Raw genomic sequence first — 16,276 nt, forward strand, 5'->3', positions numbered from 1 at the left:
GAGCCTTTCATGTGAACCCAACTGTCTCGCCTTTTGTTCATTATCTATGTATGCTGTCCTCTAAACTCCGACAAGGTGTCGCCATGTTCGGCTCCCAGTCTGACAGTCTTATCTCGCCTCGGGGAAGACGAGCGACCACCACTGATGTAGCGAGCAGACGCTGGCCTATTTAACACTTTCCATAATAAAGGGAATTTACATCCTAACAATAGAAGTTCCTAAAAATGAATTCCTGAAAATAAGAAATATCATTCCCAACAGAGTAGCGGCATTCCAAAAATCTTAACATTCAACCAAAACAGTCAGTCAGTGTCATTAAGGCCAACAAATGATTAAGGAATCATTCCTTGTGCACGATACATCCCTCATTAAATGGTATGAAAAGAAAATAACTAGGTTTTCTATAGATCAATGGGCTGATGTTTCCTTCTGCTAGTCACTGCAAGCTCTCTGTGCCTTTCAGAGCATGATTTCTGGATTTTTATATATTTTTGTCTTAAATCATCAAGTGGTCCGGCCCCACCCTACCCCTTTGAGCTGTTCCATCCTTGAATGCTCTCCTGCTTGGTGCTTAGGTCAGCTGATCGGCTACTCCTGGAGGTAGCGAGGTCCTCAGCAGAAGCTCAGAGGGGATCGAGCCTTTCAACGTCCACCTTTAAATCACGTCTGAAAACTCACTTCTCTTCATCATGAGGCTCTGTTCTTGTTTTGTTGTTTTAATGTCGTACATTTAATCGTATTTATGTAGAGTCCTTTATTTCTAGCTGTCTGTCTTTAAAGCATTTTATAATAAAGTTAACAATGATGAAGCTGGTGATGATCATATGCTCATCCGCTGGGTTAATCATATCTAAGATGGGCTCCTCTTCCCTTACTGGACTGCTGAATGTAACAACAAACACATCAACAAACTAGCCTGGATAAATCGAATTTGAATTAAAGAAGATGACTTTGTATTATTGTACCCATCATCACTGGCCTTTCTCTTCTGATAACAAATTTGCTGGACAGAGAAGAAAACACAACTCTCCCTCTTATATATATATATAAAAAAAAGCTATGATAATCAACCCATTGCCTAGCAACAGAGGGTTCCATAGCAACTGTGCAGCACTTTCCCTAAAGTGTTGCAGGAGAAGCATGATGATCCATCCAGTCGAGTCTGTGTTTGTTTTAGTTTTCAATGGCTGCCGAAATCATAAATTTGATTTTTATTTCCTAAAAAAATAACTAAGACATTAGTAGTAGGGAAAGAGAAATATATTGCGGTAAAGTCTGTTCTGTTCTTGTACAGCCTTCGAGGATGTATCCAACCAAATTGTGTTATTACAGTAATAATACCATTTATGGTCATTTGTGCCAGTGAATTATTGCTATTTCAAATAATTTGTTAGCATCAAGCAACAATACTCAGACATGTCTGCATAAATTAAGGCAAATTGTTGATTACACTCTGACTCAACAGACACAAAAGCAGCTTAGTTGGATCCACTGAAAATGTTGTTTTACCAATTTGGAACACAGAAACCTAGAAATGTTGATCTGACAAATGAAGCAATGAAACTTAAAGGTAGTTAAATAAGGTAACGATCCTGTTAAGCTCTTTATTTCTTGGAACGGTGACTGGACGCTAAAAAAAAAAAAAAAGAAATCCCACATTCTCTTCATGTTTCTGTTCTCCTCACATGCATGTAATCTGACAAACACATTCACACCTACAGGCACTTTGAGTTTCCAGCTGACCTAACCAGCATGTCTTTGGACTGTGGGAGGAAACATGGAGACACGGCGAGCAAATGTGAACTCCCGACTGGAACATACCGGCTGCAGCAACAGAGGACCTTGTTTGTGAGAGGCAGCAGCAAAACCACACAACCGCAGCGCGGTTTCGCCCAACGCTGGCACTGTTGGCACCGACACCTTGACTGAAATTTGCCGTCTTGCAAATTTCCCAAGTGCAAAATGAGAAATTTAAACAACAGAGGTGAAGGTAGAAGTGCAAACATGGACGAGACGGTGCTGCACTGGGTTTAGGAAATCACACACCAGGACCGGTCAGGTTAGCCTCGCTTCCTATATGGCCATCATTTCAGCTTTAGTTATTTTGCATGGATAAAGGTCAACTCTCTAAGAAATGGCACCATCTAATGGTCTCCTTTATCAAGCATGTTATAGAGCCTTTTTCAGACTGCATCACATGTATTTTATTAATATTTATACATTGGCAATGTTTTTCATACGTTATGTCTAGCATGGCCACATTTTAGCATGCTAATAAAACATGCTAAAAATCTAACAAGAATATGTAACATGTCTTTATTAACTAAATTAAGAGAGTAGAGATTCAATCATGTAATATTGATGCTTCTGATGCAGCCACTATTCACCTGGTAACTCAGCTGGTGCCATAGCGTTAACACAATGACAACATCCCTCATTTTCAGCATTATAGAAATTTACTGCCGTTCACAACAAAGATTAATTTCAGTACCGTATCACCACGCACCGTGACCTCTGGACAACTACAGAATGTGCTGTTAGGATGAACATATAGGAAGAAGGAGTCAGTGACTGCATTAAAGCAGCTCTGACACGAGAAGTAGAGAAGGACGGCGGGGCCGACAGAGTAAAAGGATGAGTGAGAGCCGGAGAGCAGAGGCAGTACATCACAGGCAGCCACAGAGACAGAGGATAAGTAAAGGTGGGCCTCATCTTATCGTCCTATCCTGTCACAAACCTTGCACCTGATATATGAAGCCTACTTAGATCCCCCAACTACAAAGCTGCATATGAACAATGCTTCCCACTTACAAGCAGCAATTTTTGTCAGTGAATTATGAACACAGTGCATATTACAGGCTGACTTTCCAGCTCATAAATTACAATCCCATGAGGAGCGTTATTAAAATAGTCTAGGGGATGAGAGGGATTTGTAAAGAAGGCTTGCATCCATTTAGAAGGACTCTACGTGTAATCTGACACTCATAACCTGAAATTATGTCAAATGATATGTGTTTATATTAAAGATAAATGCACGCATGGGTTGGAACGCAGCATTAAAACAGAGGACGTGGGTCATAATTATGCTTTTAACTTTAAAATAGGAGAAAGTAAGAACAATTCAAACTGCTGAAGGTTAAATAATAATTAAAAGGGTGAGGAAATGAAGGGCTTCCCAGCGTGGGTACTTCAGGACAGCCTGTGCTCACGGCAGCCTTTGTCGGAAGGCATTTGGAAACTTTTTGGCATAATTCATTTATCAGTCCTTTATGGCCCAACTTATTATTTATTTACTAAAGCCCTAATTTATTTTTTGAAAGTCAAACACGGTCCTACTCATGGACAGTTTCAACTGTAAGTTTAAACAGCCAATAATAATTTTAAAAAAAGAGTTTCCTTGCTGCTTCAGAAAAAACAAATGTTATCGGAGCGCCAGATGAAACGGTTGTTGCAGTTTTGTTTGCTCCATTTGGGAGACTACTGCAATGCAGCTTTGCCATTTGGAGCAGGTATTTAATGGGTGACGGGCTCCCAGCTGACCCTCTGCCTGCAGCGAATCCCAGTGACATCGCTACGTGGCCGCCATAATTACTCCAGCTCCAGGTAATCGTATGTAGATTCTTGTCAAAGATCACGGCTAATACTTCTCAGGAGGGTGAGATTCATGCTTTATTCATTCATGTAATCAGCGGGATAACTCTTCTCGCAAGGCAACGTGGGACGTTAGGAAGTTGTGTTTTGTTTCAGACAATAGCATGAATTGAGAGAAGATAAGCAAAATGTGAAATACCGAGGGGTTCGGCTTCAGGCACAGATTTATTTATGTTTAAGTCAACTTACTGTCAAAAAAATAGCTTCCAAAACACTGAATTTGGGTGGGAAATGACGGGAGACTTCTGAGTTACACTGGAGTCTTTCTCCATGTGTTAAATGTATTTAACAGGAAGGAGAAGAAGGGAAAAATGTTGAGTTTTGCATCTTACACATTTGTCTGAACTGAACGAAGTCACAAATAATAACGCCAAAGCTTGAAAACATGACGAGGGAAAATCATCCTCTCTAAATAACAGACTGAAACAAGTAAAAATAGTTTGTGAGGAGCATGACTGTAGTGTCAGGAAAACAAAGACGCTGAGAGTTTTTGGGCTTTTTTTTCTCCCCTGGGTGTTTAAAGACTGAGGAAGACTGACCGCCGTTGCCAGATGGCGTGGTTTGAAAAGCTGTTAGCTGTTTGTCGTCCCATATGTATCAGCCAGAACCGTTGCAGCTTCTTTTTAGCGTCACTCTTTTCAAAGGGGAGGTTTTATATTTTATCTTTAACTCTCGCCTTGTTAATCTATGCCGGTTGTACCGCGGGGCAGCGCTGGTCCAGTGAAGGTTCAGGGAGGTGGAGCGGATCACGAGAGCGCCGTCGGATTAAAAACCAAGAAAAACACAAGTTGTCAAATCATTCACATCTCCGCCCTCCCTGAAGGTTTGCGTCTTTGAAACTGATGACTCAATAACAGCAGCCACAGCGAAACCTGCAGCATCAATATAGAGCTAAAAAGAAAGGAGGGAAGGGAAAAAACAAACCTTGAATAATGGATCAACTTTTAAAAGCATACACTTAAAAAAACAGTGCCAACAAACTGCCGGCCGCCTCGTTCTTTACTTCTTGTGATGACAAAGCTCAATAGTTTGCTTTAGGCCTTGTTATGATGCATGTCTGTCAGTGCTGTCACAAGGAAGAGATTGGACTCTTCTTTCGGTTCTGAATACATTCATGCTGAGTGTGCTGTTAGGCTTCAGCTACATCATGATGTCCACACTCAGACCTAACAAAACAATCAACACGCCAAATTACGCCATATATTTACAAACGCTTCTGCATATGGGGGGAAGGGGGGGGGATAATGCGGCCCGATAACGAGATGGACTTTTTGGCGGACTTCCTGGTGCTGAGGATGATGGCATCTATCTGCACAAGCTGCAAATGTGACATTTCTTCCTTTGTTTATCTGTCTAACAAGCGAGACAGAGAGAGAGAGAGAGAGAGCTGCGTCCCGCCCTTGGCCCACCAGTCGTGGCCCCCTGTCAAGGGCGCACTTCTCATCAATCACTGCAGGTTCAAAAAAAAAAAAAAAGAAAAAGAAAAAGCGTCTCGCTCGGGCGAGGAGGGAGCGTGGGGTTAAAAATGCCCTGCATGCAGGATGATACATTCTGCCTGCAAATCTCCCGGCATTTTTCTCTTTTCCCTTCAAAGTTGCTGAAACAACACTTTGACCAGGAAGATGAAGTATGGCCCTTCTGCTGCGTGCCATCCCCCCCCCCCCCCCACAGCCCTGCGTGCACACCTCATTTAATTTAAATAGAAAATCTAAGTGAAGGGAAAAGCACCCAGCTCGGGCATTTCTTCCCGTGTTTCCCCTGGAATAAATCACCCGGCGTTCTCTCTTCATCAGGATAGATATCACTTCTACGTGCCCCGACATCCATCCCACATTCTGACAACGCACTCCTGTTTTCGCTGAATGGGCATTACTCCGAGGCTGAGTTACGAGGGCCCGCGCTACTGGCCCCCCGTGCAAAAACGGCCCACCGTTCGATGTGCGGCAGCCTGCAGACTAAGATATTGTCTTCCGTATTGCAAAAGTGTCCGCTGGTCCTGAAAGTACAGCCGCCGTAGATCAGGTGGCGGCTGCAGCTGTCAAAGAGCAGGCTGCAAAACGAAGCAGCCATCACTCAGTGTGGGAAGAGATTTCTGCACAAAGCAGAACCGGTTAAATGCTTGTCTTCGGGTTGCATCATGGGCACAAAAGACGGCCTCACATCAGTAACACTTACACTAATTACAGCAGAGCACATTATAGAAATGCAATAGAAAGTAGTGCAGTTGCTGCTTTTTCTCAGTCGTCTGGGCTCCTCCCTCCGTCTCAGTCAGTTAAGCGTCTGATCTGCTTACCAGCCTTATTGCAGCCGATCTGCAGTTTCATAGCTGCATTTACCGCTTTTCCATTACAAACCAGATCAGGCCGCAGCTGGGACTCACTGGCGTCGCTGGGAAATGAGCTCAGTAAAGCCCAGGCTGCGTCTGGCAGGCTGGGACAGGTGACCACGCATCGATGACACGGCCGCGAGCTAAAACAGGCGATGAGGCGCATTCGAGCGGTGAAATGAAAGAGATCCAGGTGCTTATAAGTTGTGGTGCCAGCACCTATCGATGCCTCTTAGTGGTCGTTATCGTTAGACTGCAAAATGTGCACTAATGCTCCTTCAGCTGAAACCATTAAAGGGTCGTGTCAAATTCCAGTATGATACACTGCAATAAATAGCGATTCCAGTAAAACGCCTAAAGTTCAGCTACGGGGGAAAAGTGTGGCAGGTTTACCAGCAACTAGTGAGCAGATTTCAAATAAAACTGGTCGTGCGGACAGGACACACGGTGGAGAAGTGTAGGAAATGGAGCAAAACTGCATTTAAACAAGCTCATTGGAGATTTACAGTGAGGGTGAAATCATCACTTTTTACATTTTCTGGCATGAAACTTCTGTCCCACGTGACGCATCATTTTGGACGTGAAGATCCCTGTTTCCTCCCAAAATCTGCACCAGCGACCCTTGATAAACTACCTGAGTCCACCACCTTCCATTTGACATTTGTCCTTGTTTATGCGCATCTGAGATATGCTCGCAGAAATTCATTTTCAATCCTGCTACATCCGAGACGGAACACGATTTAATAAACATCGAGTCCAAATCAGAGTTTATTGCAGCGGACAAGGACAAAGTAAGGAAGCCGAGTAGCTCAGGGAAGCATCAGAGAAGTGCATTTGTGCTGATTATCTACATTATTTTCCTTGTTGACTATAGGAAAAAGAGAAAGATGATGCAAATGCTGACACGGTCAAATACCACTGCAAAGAAGCTGAATACTATAAAACACCTAAATATGCAACCTAAACTACAAATACAGTGTGTGCATTGCTCTCTCTCTCTCTCTCACACACACACACACACACACACACATACACACACATCCTCACATTGAAAATTGTAGGGGACTTTTACAGACCTAATAAGTTACCCAGCTTCCTTCCCTAACCTTAACCCTCCCAACTAACCTAAACCTTAAAACCATGTCTTAACCCTTTAAACACTCCTTTGAAGTTAGGGGGCCCAGCACAATGGCTCCACTTCGCAGGTAAGACAAGGATTTTAGTGAGCACACAGAGACACACACACAGACACAAGCACAAACACACACACAAGCGCACACACACGCATACACAGACACACAGCTAAAATGCTTTCCAATTGAGTTCTTGACAGTGGAAGGGGAGAAACAACAATAAATCTTTCAGCGTCTTTGGATTGTTTTGGAGTTCGCGTCTTGTGGGACATCCTTCAACCTCTGCCCCACCGACACCGTCTTCACTGCGTGTGGTTTGGAGATGCACAAATCTGATTGTGCATGCATCGGTGGGCCACTTGAGCGATTTTAGCGCAGCCACAACCTCGCTCAGATTGGTTGGGTAAGTTACAAATCCGTTCTGCCCGTGAAGCTCATTCGTGCTGGAAATGTGTGCTCTTAATTTGGCGGTGCAGCTCTCAGTTTCCCTCTGTGCTCCCTCATCATCAGCAGCACTTGTGTCTGAACACGCAGTTCCCATGAAACATACAGTGCGTGAGAGGAAGGTCTGTGTACGACAGTTTAACTATGTATTTATTCATGAGGATGCTGAAGATGACTGCTGTTTATATTAACATTTAATACTGTCTTTTTTGAAGAATCCAGAAATATCTGGTGTGAAGAACAGCCTGTTCACAGCATTTGTGTTATGTCTCCTGTAAATGGTGGAAGCTGAGATTATAAAACCCACTCCTGTGATGATGACAGCTTGATTTAAAATACATCCTCCAGAGGAGGAACGTGTGACTGAGGTGAGATCTGCGCTCCCTCTCAGTTTCCAACGGACGGAAAGACGTGTTTTCAAATGTAGACCCATTTATTTCCTAAGACTAATACATCTAATGTCTGCCTGATTGACCCATTACTGATTCTCGTGTTGGATTCAATGATTGGATTCACCTCATCAAATAAACCTTTATGGTAACTGTGGCTACAAAAATATATACATAAGGTGACACTGCAGTATTGACTAGAAACATTTTATCGCTGTTTTTTTTCATAATTTTTCACATTTACCAGGCTCAGATTTGTCTACATGTCAAAGAACAACACTCTTTTTGTAATTTTAATGTTTGTGTTCCATGTTTATGTTCCAAAGTTAAATTGCCTGTGGAAGAATTGATTCAAACCAATACAACGACTATAATGATCCACCTTGAGTCATCTAAGCAGCAGACACCCTTGTGTTACTATAGCAACCAGTGATGATGATACTGGAAACTCTGAAAAACCCATCCCGGATTATTTTTTACAAACGATGATCAGAAATCAGAAAAACCCATCAGGCCGTCCAGGCCCGGGCCGGCCCGGTCTGGCCCGGCCCCGATCGGCACCCTGTCCCTGAGCCTTGGCTGCTAAGCTGCGAGGAGCCATCGGCAAAGGAATCGGTAACCACGTAGCAAATGTCATTGTCTTTCATGAATTCACTCTAAAGGTCACAGGTGAGCGTTGTCACGTTGCCTGTCACCGCGGCGCTGAGCGGGCCGCGGACTGCAAACACCTTGTTGTGATGGGGTCATCAATCCACTTGAGCGAGCGGCCACAATCCCAGATGAGATGAGAAACGGCGGCCTTCACATGGAATCAGGTCTGGACTCACCTAAAAGCAATTTGGCTGCTCCAAAGTAAAACCCGGGGTGGGAAGAGCGTCTTTTGATTGGCTGAATATGAGGTGATTTCATTCTCTGCCTCTCTATTTATGTCGGACCACCTGACATCTGGCTGAATATGATTTTGCGATGAGTCAAATACTCCGCATCAAACTATAAGCTGCTCATAGCGTGTGTGTGAGTGTGTGTCCATACTCTGTGTCTCCGGTGGCTCCATACTGCGCCTGTTGTAGACGCCTTTACCTTATGTGAAGACAGGAAGAGGAGGCTCTGGCTGCACAAGCTCATCGAGCATTCAGTATATCCTGTACGCTGTCACCAAGGTCCACAGAGACACTTCACCGAGGGACTTCTTGTACCTTCCTCTAAGACGCCATAGGAGGAGGCGATGCAGGACTATGTCATCACCCACATGGAAACTGAAGGAGAACCATCTAATAACTCGCAGCTTCCCCGTGACCTCCAAACTGTTCTAGGACTCACGATCTCTTAAAAGCAGATTTTATGTCTGTCTGGCAGAAGGCCCAAAGTGATGATTTTATTTGCCCTATAGGCCGTACGTGTTTATTCCCAGCCGCTCCGAATACTTAAAAAAAGCACTCAGCACATGGAGCAGATTTACACACGGTTACATAGGGAGGGGCTCCAAGCAGAGCATCCATTATTTACTGGAAACTGCTTCTCATAGATGACAAACGCTGTAGTCCAAGGATGGCTGACCACATGTTTGACATCCAGTGACCTCGGCGGACGATTTTGCTGATGAGTTATTTCCTGCTAGTTGCCGTTTGAGTAATGGTCACCGGGAGAGTTATTAGTTGTCTACAAAACCTGCCGAGTGTGCGCTAGAGTTTGAACCTGAACAAACCTTTGCGGCCGTGAACGTTGAGCCGGTGTCATTTTTATTCCGTCAGGGGAAACACAGCGGTCCAGCGATCTGCAGTCTGGGCAAATGGGAACTACTATTGGGGGGGAAGGTTAGAGGTGTGTTTGAAATCTTCCCCACAAGGCTGATTCCTGCATTTTTGTTGCAGGGAGCTCAGATCCTGCGAAATCAAAGTGGGTATTTCTCTCAACAGAAGGTTCATTTAAGCAAACGTCATTAAACCTTCAGAGCAGCCCGTCATCAAAAAACAGAGCAGTCACGGCGTTCCAATGGCGCCGAACTACAGAAAACTGCTGAAACTACAGAGGAGCATTTTGGTTTAATCCAACCCTTTTGAAGTCAGAGGTATGGGACTTTGCACAAAACAGGAACACCTCGTGGATTATTTGTAGCTGAATTAGCATCTCGATTTCAGTCAAAACTGAAATTCGAATGGAATAGAATATTTCTCTCCATCAGTTTTTCTGAAAGTTTTGATCTCAAGAGCTGTTTTACAAGAATGTGCTGTCAAACAGTGGTGTGCATTTGAATCATTTTTTGAATCAAAGTTCCATTTTGAATATTAGCTGAAAACACCTGAATCAGTTTGTCTGTAGATGGGATTTACAAAACCCTGAAGCCAGAATCCTCTCAGAATCCTCTTGGAATAAAACCTTGATAAAACCTCTTAAAACCTTTGCAGAATCTATAGTAAATATCTTGGACGCATTTTAATATAATTACAAGAAAAGACAAAATTGAGATTATTATTATAAACCGTACAGGAATACTTTGTCTGCCATTAATTGTGTGTTGTTGTTGTTTTTTTTTCAATTTTGCAGTCGCAGTACTTGGGAGATGACGTACAGTCTGCAGAGATAATCTTCTCTTCTGGATTTACAGGTTTTAAGGTCACTATGTATAAACGTTAAAACCATTTTTATGACCATTTTTTTCAATAATTGCCCCTCTGAGGTAGTTTTTATTTCCAACATGGGTGTCAGGTTGGCTGTTAGCGGTCTGGCTGTGGTCTGTGTCCAACACTGAGCCAAATTAAAACCCTCTTTGTTGAATCTCCAACAAGGTTGGATGTTCGCGCATGTGTCACAACACAAATAGCTGACTGATGTTGGAAATATCAAGACATGATGGACTGTGGCTCGCCGGCCTGAGGGGAAAACACAGCTTCTGGCCGCCTGGGATACTCACTCTTCAAACCTTTTTCCACCCACTCCGGAGGATTCACGGGCAGCCAGACGATTGTAGGCGACCGACACCAACGTAGAAACGTTGAGATCGCCCTCAAATAACTCTTTTAAGTTGTACAAACGCTGCTGAATGAGTCACGGTGCTCCATATTGTTGCATCTCAATACTTGTTTTGATTCTCTACATCGGTGGTTGTAAAATATGAATATTCACTTCCTACATTGAATTAATATTACAAAGGAGAATCTGCAAGCGTTTGAATTGTTTGGTGGTGTGCATAATGCTCTTTTTACACAAAACCTTTCTTTCTTGGATCCTATAAAAGCTGTTTTACATATATTAAACTGGGCTGGATGCTCTCATTGAAGGCAGCTTTGGAATTTAAATATGATAGAAATATAAAGCGCTCTGTTGTTCTAGTATTTTGATTTCGTGAGTCTCCGAATACATGTGCAGGAGGGCCAATAACAATAGAAATGAGCAGGTTTAATTATACACCACACTGAATGAGATCCATCACAAAGGCCCTTATTCATCGCTGAAATAAGATGTCATCACTGAATGACCCTGCACAGACCAGGCCCCAGATGCTATTGTCAAAACAATGAAACAGGAAATGTCCTATTCAATTTCATCCTATGTATTGTACACGGTGGTGCCACTCTTCATTTGCGAAGGCGTAGAATCGAAACCCGAAGCTCCAGACGTGACGTCGAATATCGGGATTGTTTCAGTAAAATGATCCAGTTCTTTTGTTTGTGCTCATCAAAACGCGTGACGGTGAAGAACAGATGCAAAAAGGAGTTAAAGTCGATAAGACAGAAGGGTTTTCCCTGATTTCCGAATCAAAAGCTCAGAATGTATCACAAAGACAATGCCAGGTGGCTCTAATTAGGAAAATAATTAAAATTCAATGCACTCGCTCTCCCTGGTTTGAAAAAAAAAGAGAGAAAACACTAGGTTTGATTGCTTTCCTGCATGCGTGCCCTACTTCCTGAGGAGCAGCCATCTTTGATATATGAAGAGATGCATAGTAATGACATTGTAGTAGTCACTTTAAAGCTATTCCCTGTCTTTTTCTACTGGCTTCCTCTTTCCACACATTCCAAAGCAACGATTTTGAATAACACTGCACCAACAGCCCCGACTTGTAAAAACCTTCAACAATAGCCACATAGCTCCACGTACCTCCAAAATCAGGTCTCAGACGGATGTCATATCCCTTCAGCAGCTTGTCCACGGTGGTCTTGGCCACAGACATTCCGCTGTTTCCAGTGGAGGAGCTGCAGGGAGGAACGCAGAAGCACAGGAGCAATTTTAAATAATGGAGGACGGGAAATGCAACCTGAAGCCGGAAGATCGCAACCATCTGAAACGTAATGGCATCCAGCGGAGCTGAGAGAAATGTCAGGGCCCCTGAGATGTATCAGTGAATCATTCACCTTACAGTTCGGCTCTTTAGTTGGAAAAACGTATATATTCTATAGTGTCAGGTTTCTACAGAACAGGCGTGACTGTAAAATAACACCCAGCAACATTTTATGAATGATGCTAGATGTGCCAGTTGGACTGACCTGGTGTATAAAGCCCGCTCAAGTTTGAGTTCAGCTACAGTGAGATTTCAGGGCCTTTGATACCCTCTGTTGCTATGGTATCCCGAAAGGGACAGAAACAAAAACTCCCCCTCTAAATTCCCCCTTTTCGATGCAAAACGTTGAAATAACCCATAGATGTGATCATTCCTGGAGCCTTTGTTGATCCACGTCATCTTCTGCTGTCACGGGGAGATGTGCATTGTGCACGTAGAGTGCTTGGCTCTCATCTAATGAGCTGAGATGTGATGATGACACACTTGTCAGAGCGTTTTATTGATGTCAGTCCTTCAGAATGAGCAGTAAAGCAATAAAGTGGCTCAGTTCCTGGGGCGGGTCTTATTTGGGGGCGTGTATTATAATAATCTTTATTAAAACACAGCCCTCCGCGATGCTGTCAGAGACGGAATGCTCCACGCGCCAACATGAGTGCTGGCCTGCATCGCTCTACCACGGCTAGCTCCCAGGCGGAGGTTCCTGGCTCTGTGCGAGATGTGCACAGTGAGTGAGGCCGCATGAGAGGGGGAGGAAGATGGTTCAAATTGCTCCCCAGATAGGAGCTCCAGCCCTTGGCTCAGCCAGGGAAGCACTCTTCAATTAGCTTGTAGGTATAGTGCAGCTGTTAATCAAGCTGGCTGTTTCAGGGACTTGTGGCTCTGACATCTGAGAGCGTCTCGGTGAGGGAATATCACTGACACCTGAAATGCATTCCAGACTACAACCCTCTCACTGCTTATTTTGGGCTCTCTCTAATGGGATCACTAAGATCTCCGAGCTGATCTTGTAAGTGGGGCTGCGCTGCAGACAGAGGAGGCCACATGGGATCTTCAACAATAAAACATTACACCGATCCCCAATTTCAATCAATTCTGACGAGTTGATCCAACTACCACCCCAGCTCATGAATGATAGCCTCCCATTTGAATATTACTTATAAAACAAGTGATCCTACCGGCATTATGGATTCTGGCTGCTAACCGTGGCGTGATCGATCGATCAACGGCTGATTGATTCGATCATTGAACCGCCATGGCTGATGGAGGGCTGTCATTTTAGGTAGGCTCATGCGCACATGTGTAGGCTGGAGCCCTGCTTTCACATCTGGGGTAGGTTACGTTTGACAATAGGGCTCGATGCCGTGGCTGCGCATGTTTTTACGCCCGCGCACACCACAGCATCAGCGTCTATCAGAGCTGATATCTGCAGCAATACCCTCAATAAGTAGGCCTGGCTACGCCGTTAATGCGATTTGCCACATCACAGCCATTTATTGACCAGCGATCACATCTGTTGGTGTGACAGGTTTAAACTAAATAAATAAATATATTGTCTTTTTTCCCCCTAATTCATTTCCATGCGACGTCTTCTTACCTTTGTGCAAAGCATAAGAAGGACAAAGCCGCCAGAGCTGAGAAAATTCCACATAATTTATCTTCTTGACGACCCAACATCTCCACAAATCCTTATAATCCAACCAGTCCAGGGGTCCTCCGGAAAATACGCAAAGTAAAAACTGGCAATCGGAAAAGAAAGAAAAAAAAACCCAAATTGCCTTCGACCAAATGCCGAATAAATCAGCCTACATCTACGCAAAACGTCGTTTTCAAGAAACCGGCTTCTCGATTTGTGTGTAGGGATATTTCTAAAAATAAATAAATAAATAAAAATCTGGTGAATTGGCCCCTGCTGTTTTTTCCACAGCTATGGAAATCCGTGCAGGTCACAGAGCCCCTCGACCAACACCAGAAGATCAGACATCTTGCTCAGGGGGTTGAAAACCACAAAAAAAACAAGTCCGGCGTACACACAATACTTTTAAAAGTGATGACAAGTGTTCTTTGCCTGAGAATAACAAAGACTGGCATGAATGACTGGACGGCAGCCTCTCGCTGATCAAATAGGTGGATGAGATTTCCCAGTCCGAATCTGCAGAAGAGGCATGGTTCCAGCGATGCTCCGGCGCCAGACTATTCCACAAATGCGATGTTGTTAAAAGCTACTTGTTTGAGCTGCAAATGCTGGTCGGCTTAAGGGGAGAGGTGGGTTTAAAAAAAAAAAAAGAAAAATGAAATCTTCATTCCCTTTTTTCCCCCCGTTTCTGTTGCTGCTGCCGCTGCTGCTGATGGAGATCAGCGCAAAGTCACTGAGGGGAAAATGCACATTGAAAAAGCACTGGGTAATATCTGATGCAGACGTCAGAGCAGGCTATATCACTCCTCTGGTGGGAAAAAAATAGATGCCGAGAAATATGGATGGCCCTTACTACGCCAGTGCATGTATCACAGCGTCGGGTTCATATCAAAGATGCCGATTTGGGAAGTCCACTTGCCTCCGCTGTCCGGCGTTAAATGGCGTTTGTGCGCGTTAATATGCTCCGCTCGTCTCCTCCTGGAAACACTCAACACATGCCAGAGCAGTCCGGAAACATGCTGAACGAACCTCCACTGTTCCCCCCTCCCCTGTCCGGTTATTTGACTTCTGAGTGGATATTAAAATAATATCCTTAAAGGGGAGGGAAGGTGGGGGGACACCTAAGGTGAATTCCTCAGCGACATGCTGTTCGGGCGCTGAATAGTCTGAAAGCCATTAGGATGCTAGACGTGTGCGCCCGTTTCATGCATTTCATGCACTTTTTTCTTCTCCAAAACACTGGGAGAGACACACACACGCGCCACCCACTTGTACGCACGCGAACACGCACAGTCTTTATTCATTTTCGGTGTGAATCGTTCTTTATTTCCCGCATAGCCTTCTGGCGGATGTGCGTTGCATTTGAACTGCAAACATCTTCACTGGAAAATTGCAAACGCGCACATCACAATTCACGAATAACGCAAGCTCGTGTTTCATACAGAGGAGGAGGTTTTCTTCAGGGATCTCTGTGCTGTCCAGTTGCTAAGCAACCCAGCCAGCGCTGATGCAGTTGTGGTGAAGGCTATGCGCAAAGGTTCTTTTAAAGGAGTAAACGGAGCGCCGGCACCGCCGCGGTGTCAGTGGGACAAAGGCAGGATGTAGGCATGGAGGACAGAGAAAAGACAGGTCCACACAGTGATGTGTCATACCTTCATCATGATTTCCATCCTCCTCCTCTTCATCAACATCATCATCGTCACATTCCATCAGTCAATAGGCTCAAATTTAATTTTGGTTTATGATATCTTCATTCTTGGGAAGAGTTTGACACCTTCCTCTCCAAGATGTCTTCTGCACATTCACGCACACATTTTTCTTTATGTATTTGGGGAAATCTGATGTCATTTAATACAGTTAGTGAGGAGAAGGAAGTATTTTTTGTGACAGTAGAGCAGAAGCACCGATTGGGTTTTTGTCTTTATTCAAAGGGTTTCGTTAGCATGGTAACAACATTGACACTTAAATCTCTTGTATATTAATAATAAAATAAAAGGTCAAGGTTTTACCTGATTTTAACAGGCAGACCCATTGTGTCAGGACCACTCAGGTACGGAGCTTTAGGTGCAAGATGAGGTTGCATTTTGCCTGAGTCATGCAGGCTACAAAGCAAAGAGCATTAAAAACTGTCGCAACCTATACTCAATTCGATATGGAAGTATAAACAGGTGACTCAGCAGGTTTGCTTATTTAACTCACCTCTCAATCGCTCCAGTCCAGTAGGCTCTAATGGTCTTCCATCACATGATAAACTGGCTTCATGCAAGACTTTAATGGCTTAAATGAAAATTATTCACCAACCATTTGAAGGGTGAGCTTGGTGCTTCTCTTCTTGTTTTTTCATGCAAAGTCACCAAGTAGACAGTAATAGTGTGCCGCCTCGCTGATGAATAATTCGATTTTTATATGATCCACACTTCA

At 43.9% G+C, this 16,276-nt stretch overlaps 1 protein-coding gene across 1 annotated transcript in view; it reads right to left on the bottom strand.

The window, feature by feature from the left end:
- Nucleotides 1–15,067, bottom strand: part of LOC115248165 (gamma-aminobutyric acid receptor subunit beta-4-like) — a 29,548-nt gene extending 14,481 nt beyond the window's left edge. The window contains exons 1-2 of the mRNA XM_029831791.1: nucleotides 13,817–15,067; nucleotides 12,042–12,136 (exon numbers count right to left, since the gene is read on the bottom strand). Coding sequence (XP_029687651.1) covers nucleotides 12,042–12,136; nucleotides 13,817–13,896 — 175 coding nt within the window. The 5' untranslated portion in view covers nucleotides 13,897–15,067. The remainder of the gene's footprint in view (nucleotides 1–12,041; nucleotides 12,137–13,816) is intronic.
- Nucleotides 15,068–16,276: the final 1,209 nt, after the last annotated feature.

The sequence above is a fragment of the Takifugu rubripes genome, unplaced genomic scaffold (assembly GCF_901000725.2).
Source record: "Takifugu rubripes unplaced genomic scaffold, fTakRub1.2, whole genome shotgun sequence".
Lineage (NCBI taxonomy): Eukaryota > Metazoa > Chordata > Actinopteri > Tetraodontiformes > Tetraodontidae > Takifugu > Takifugu rubripes.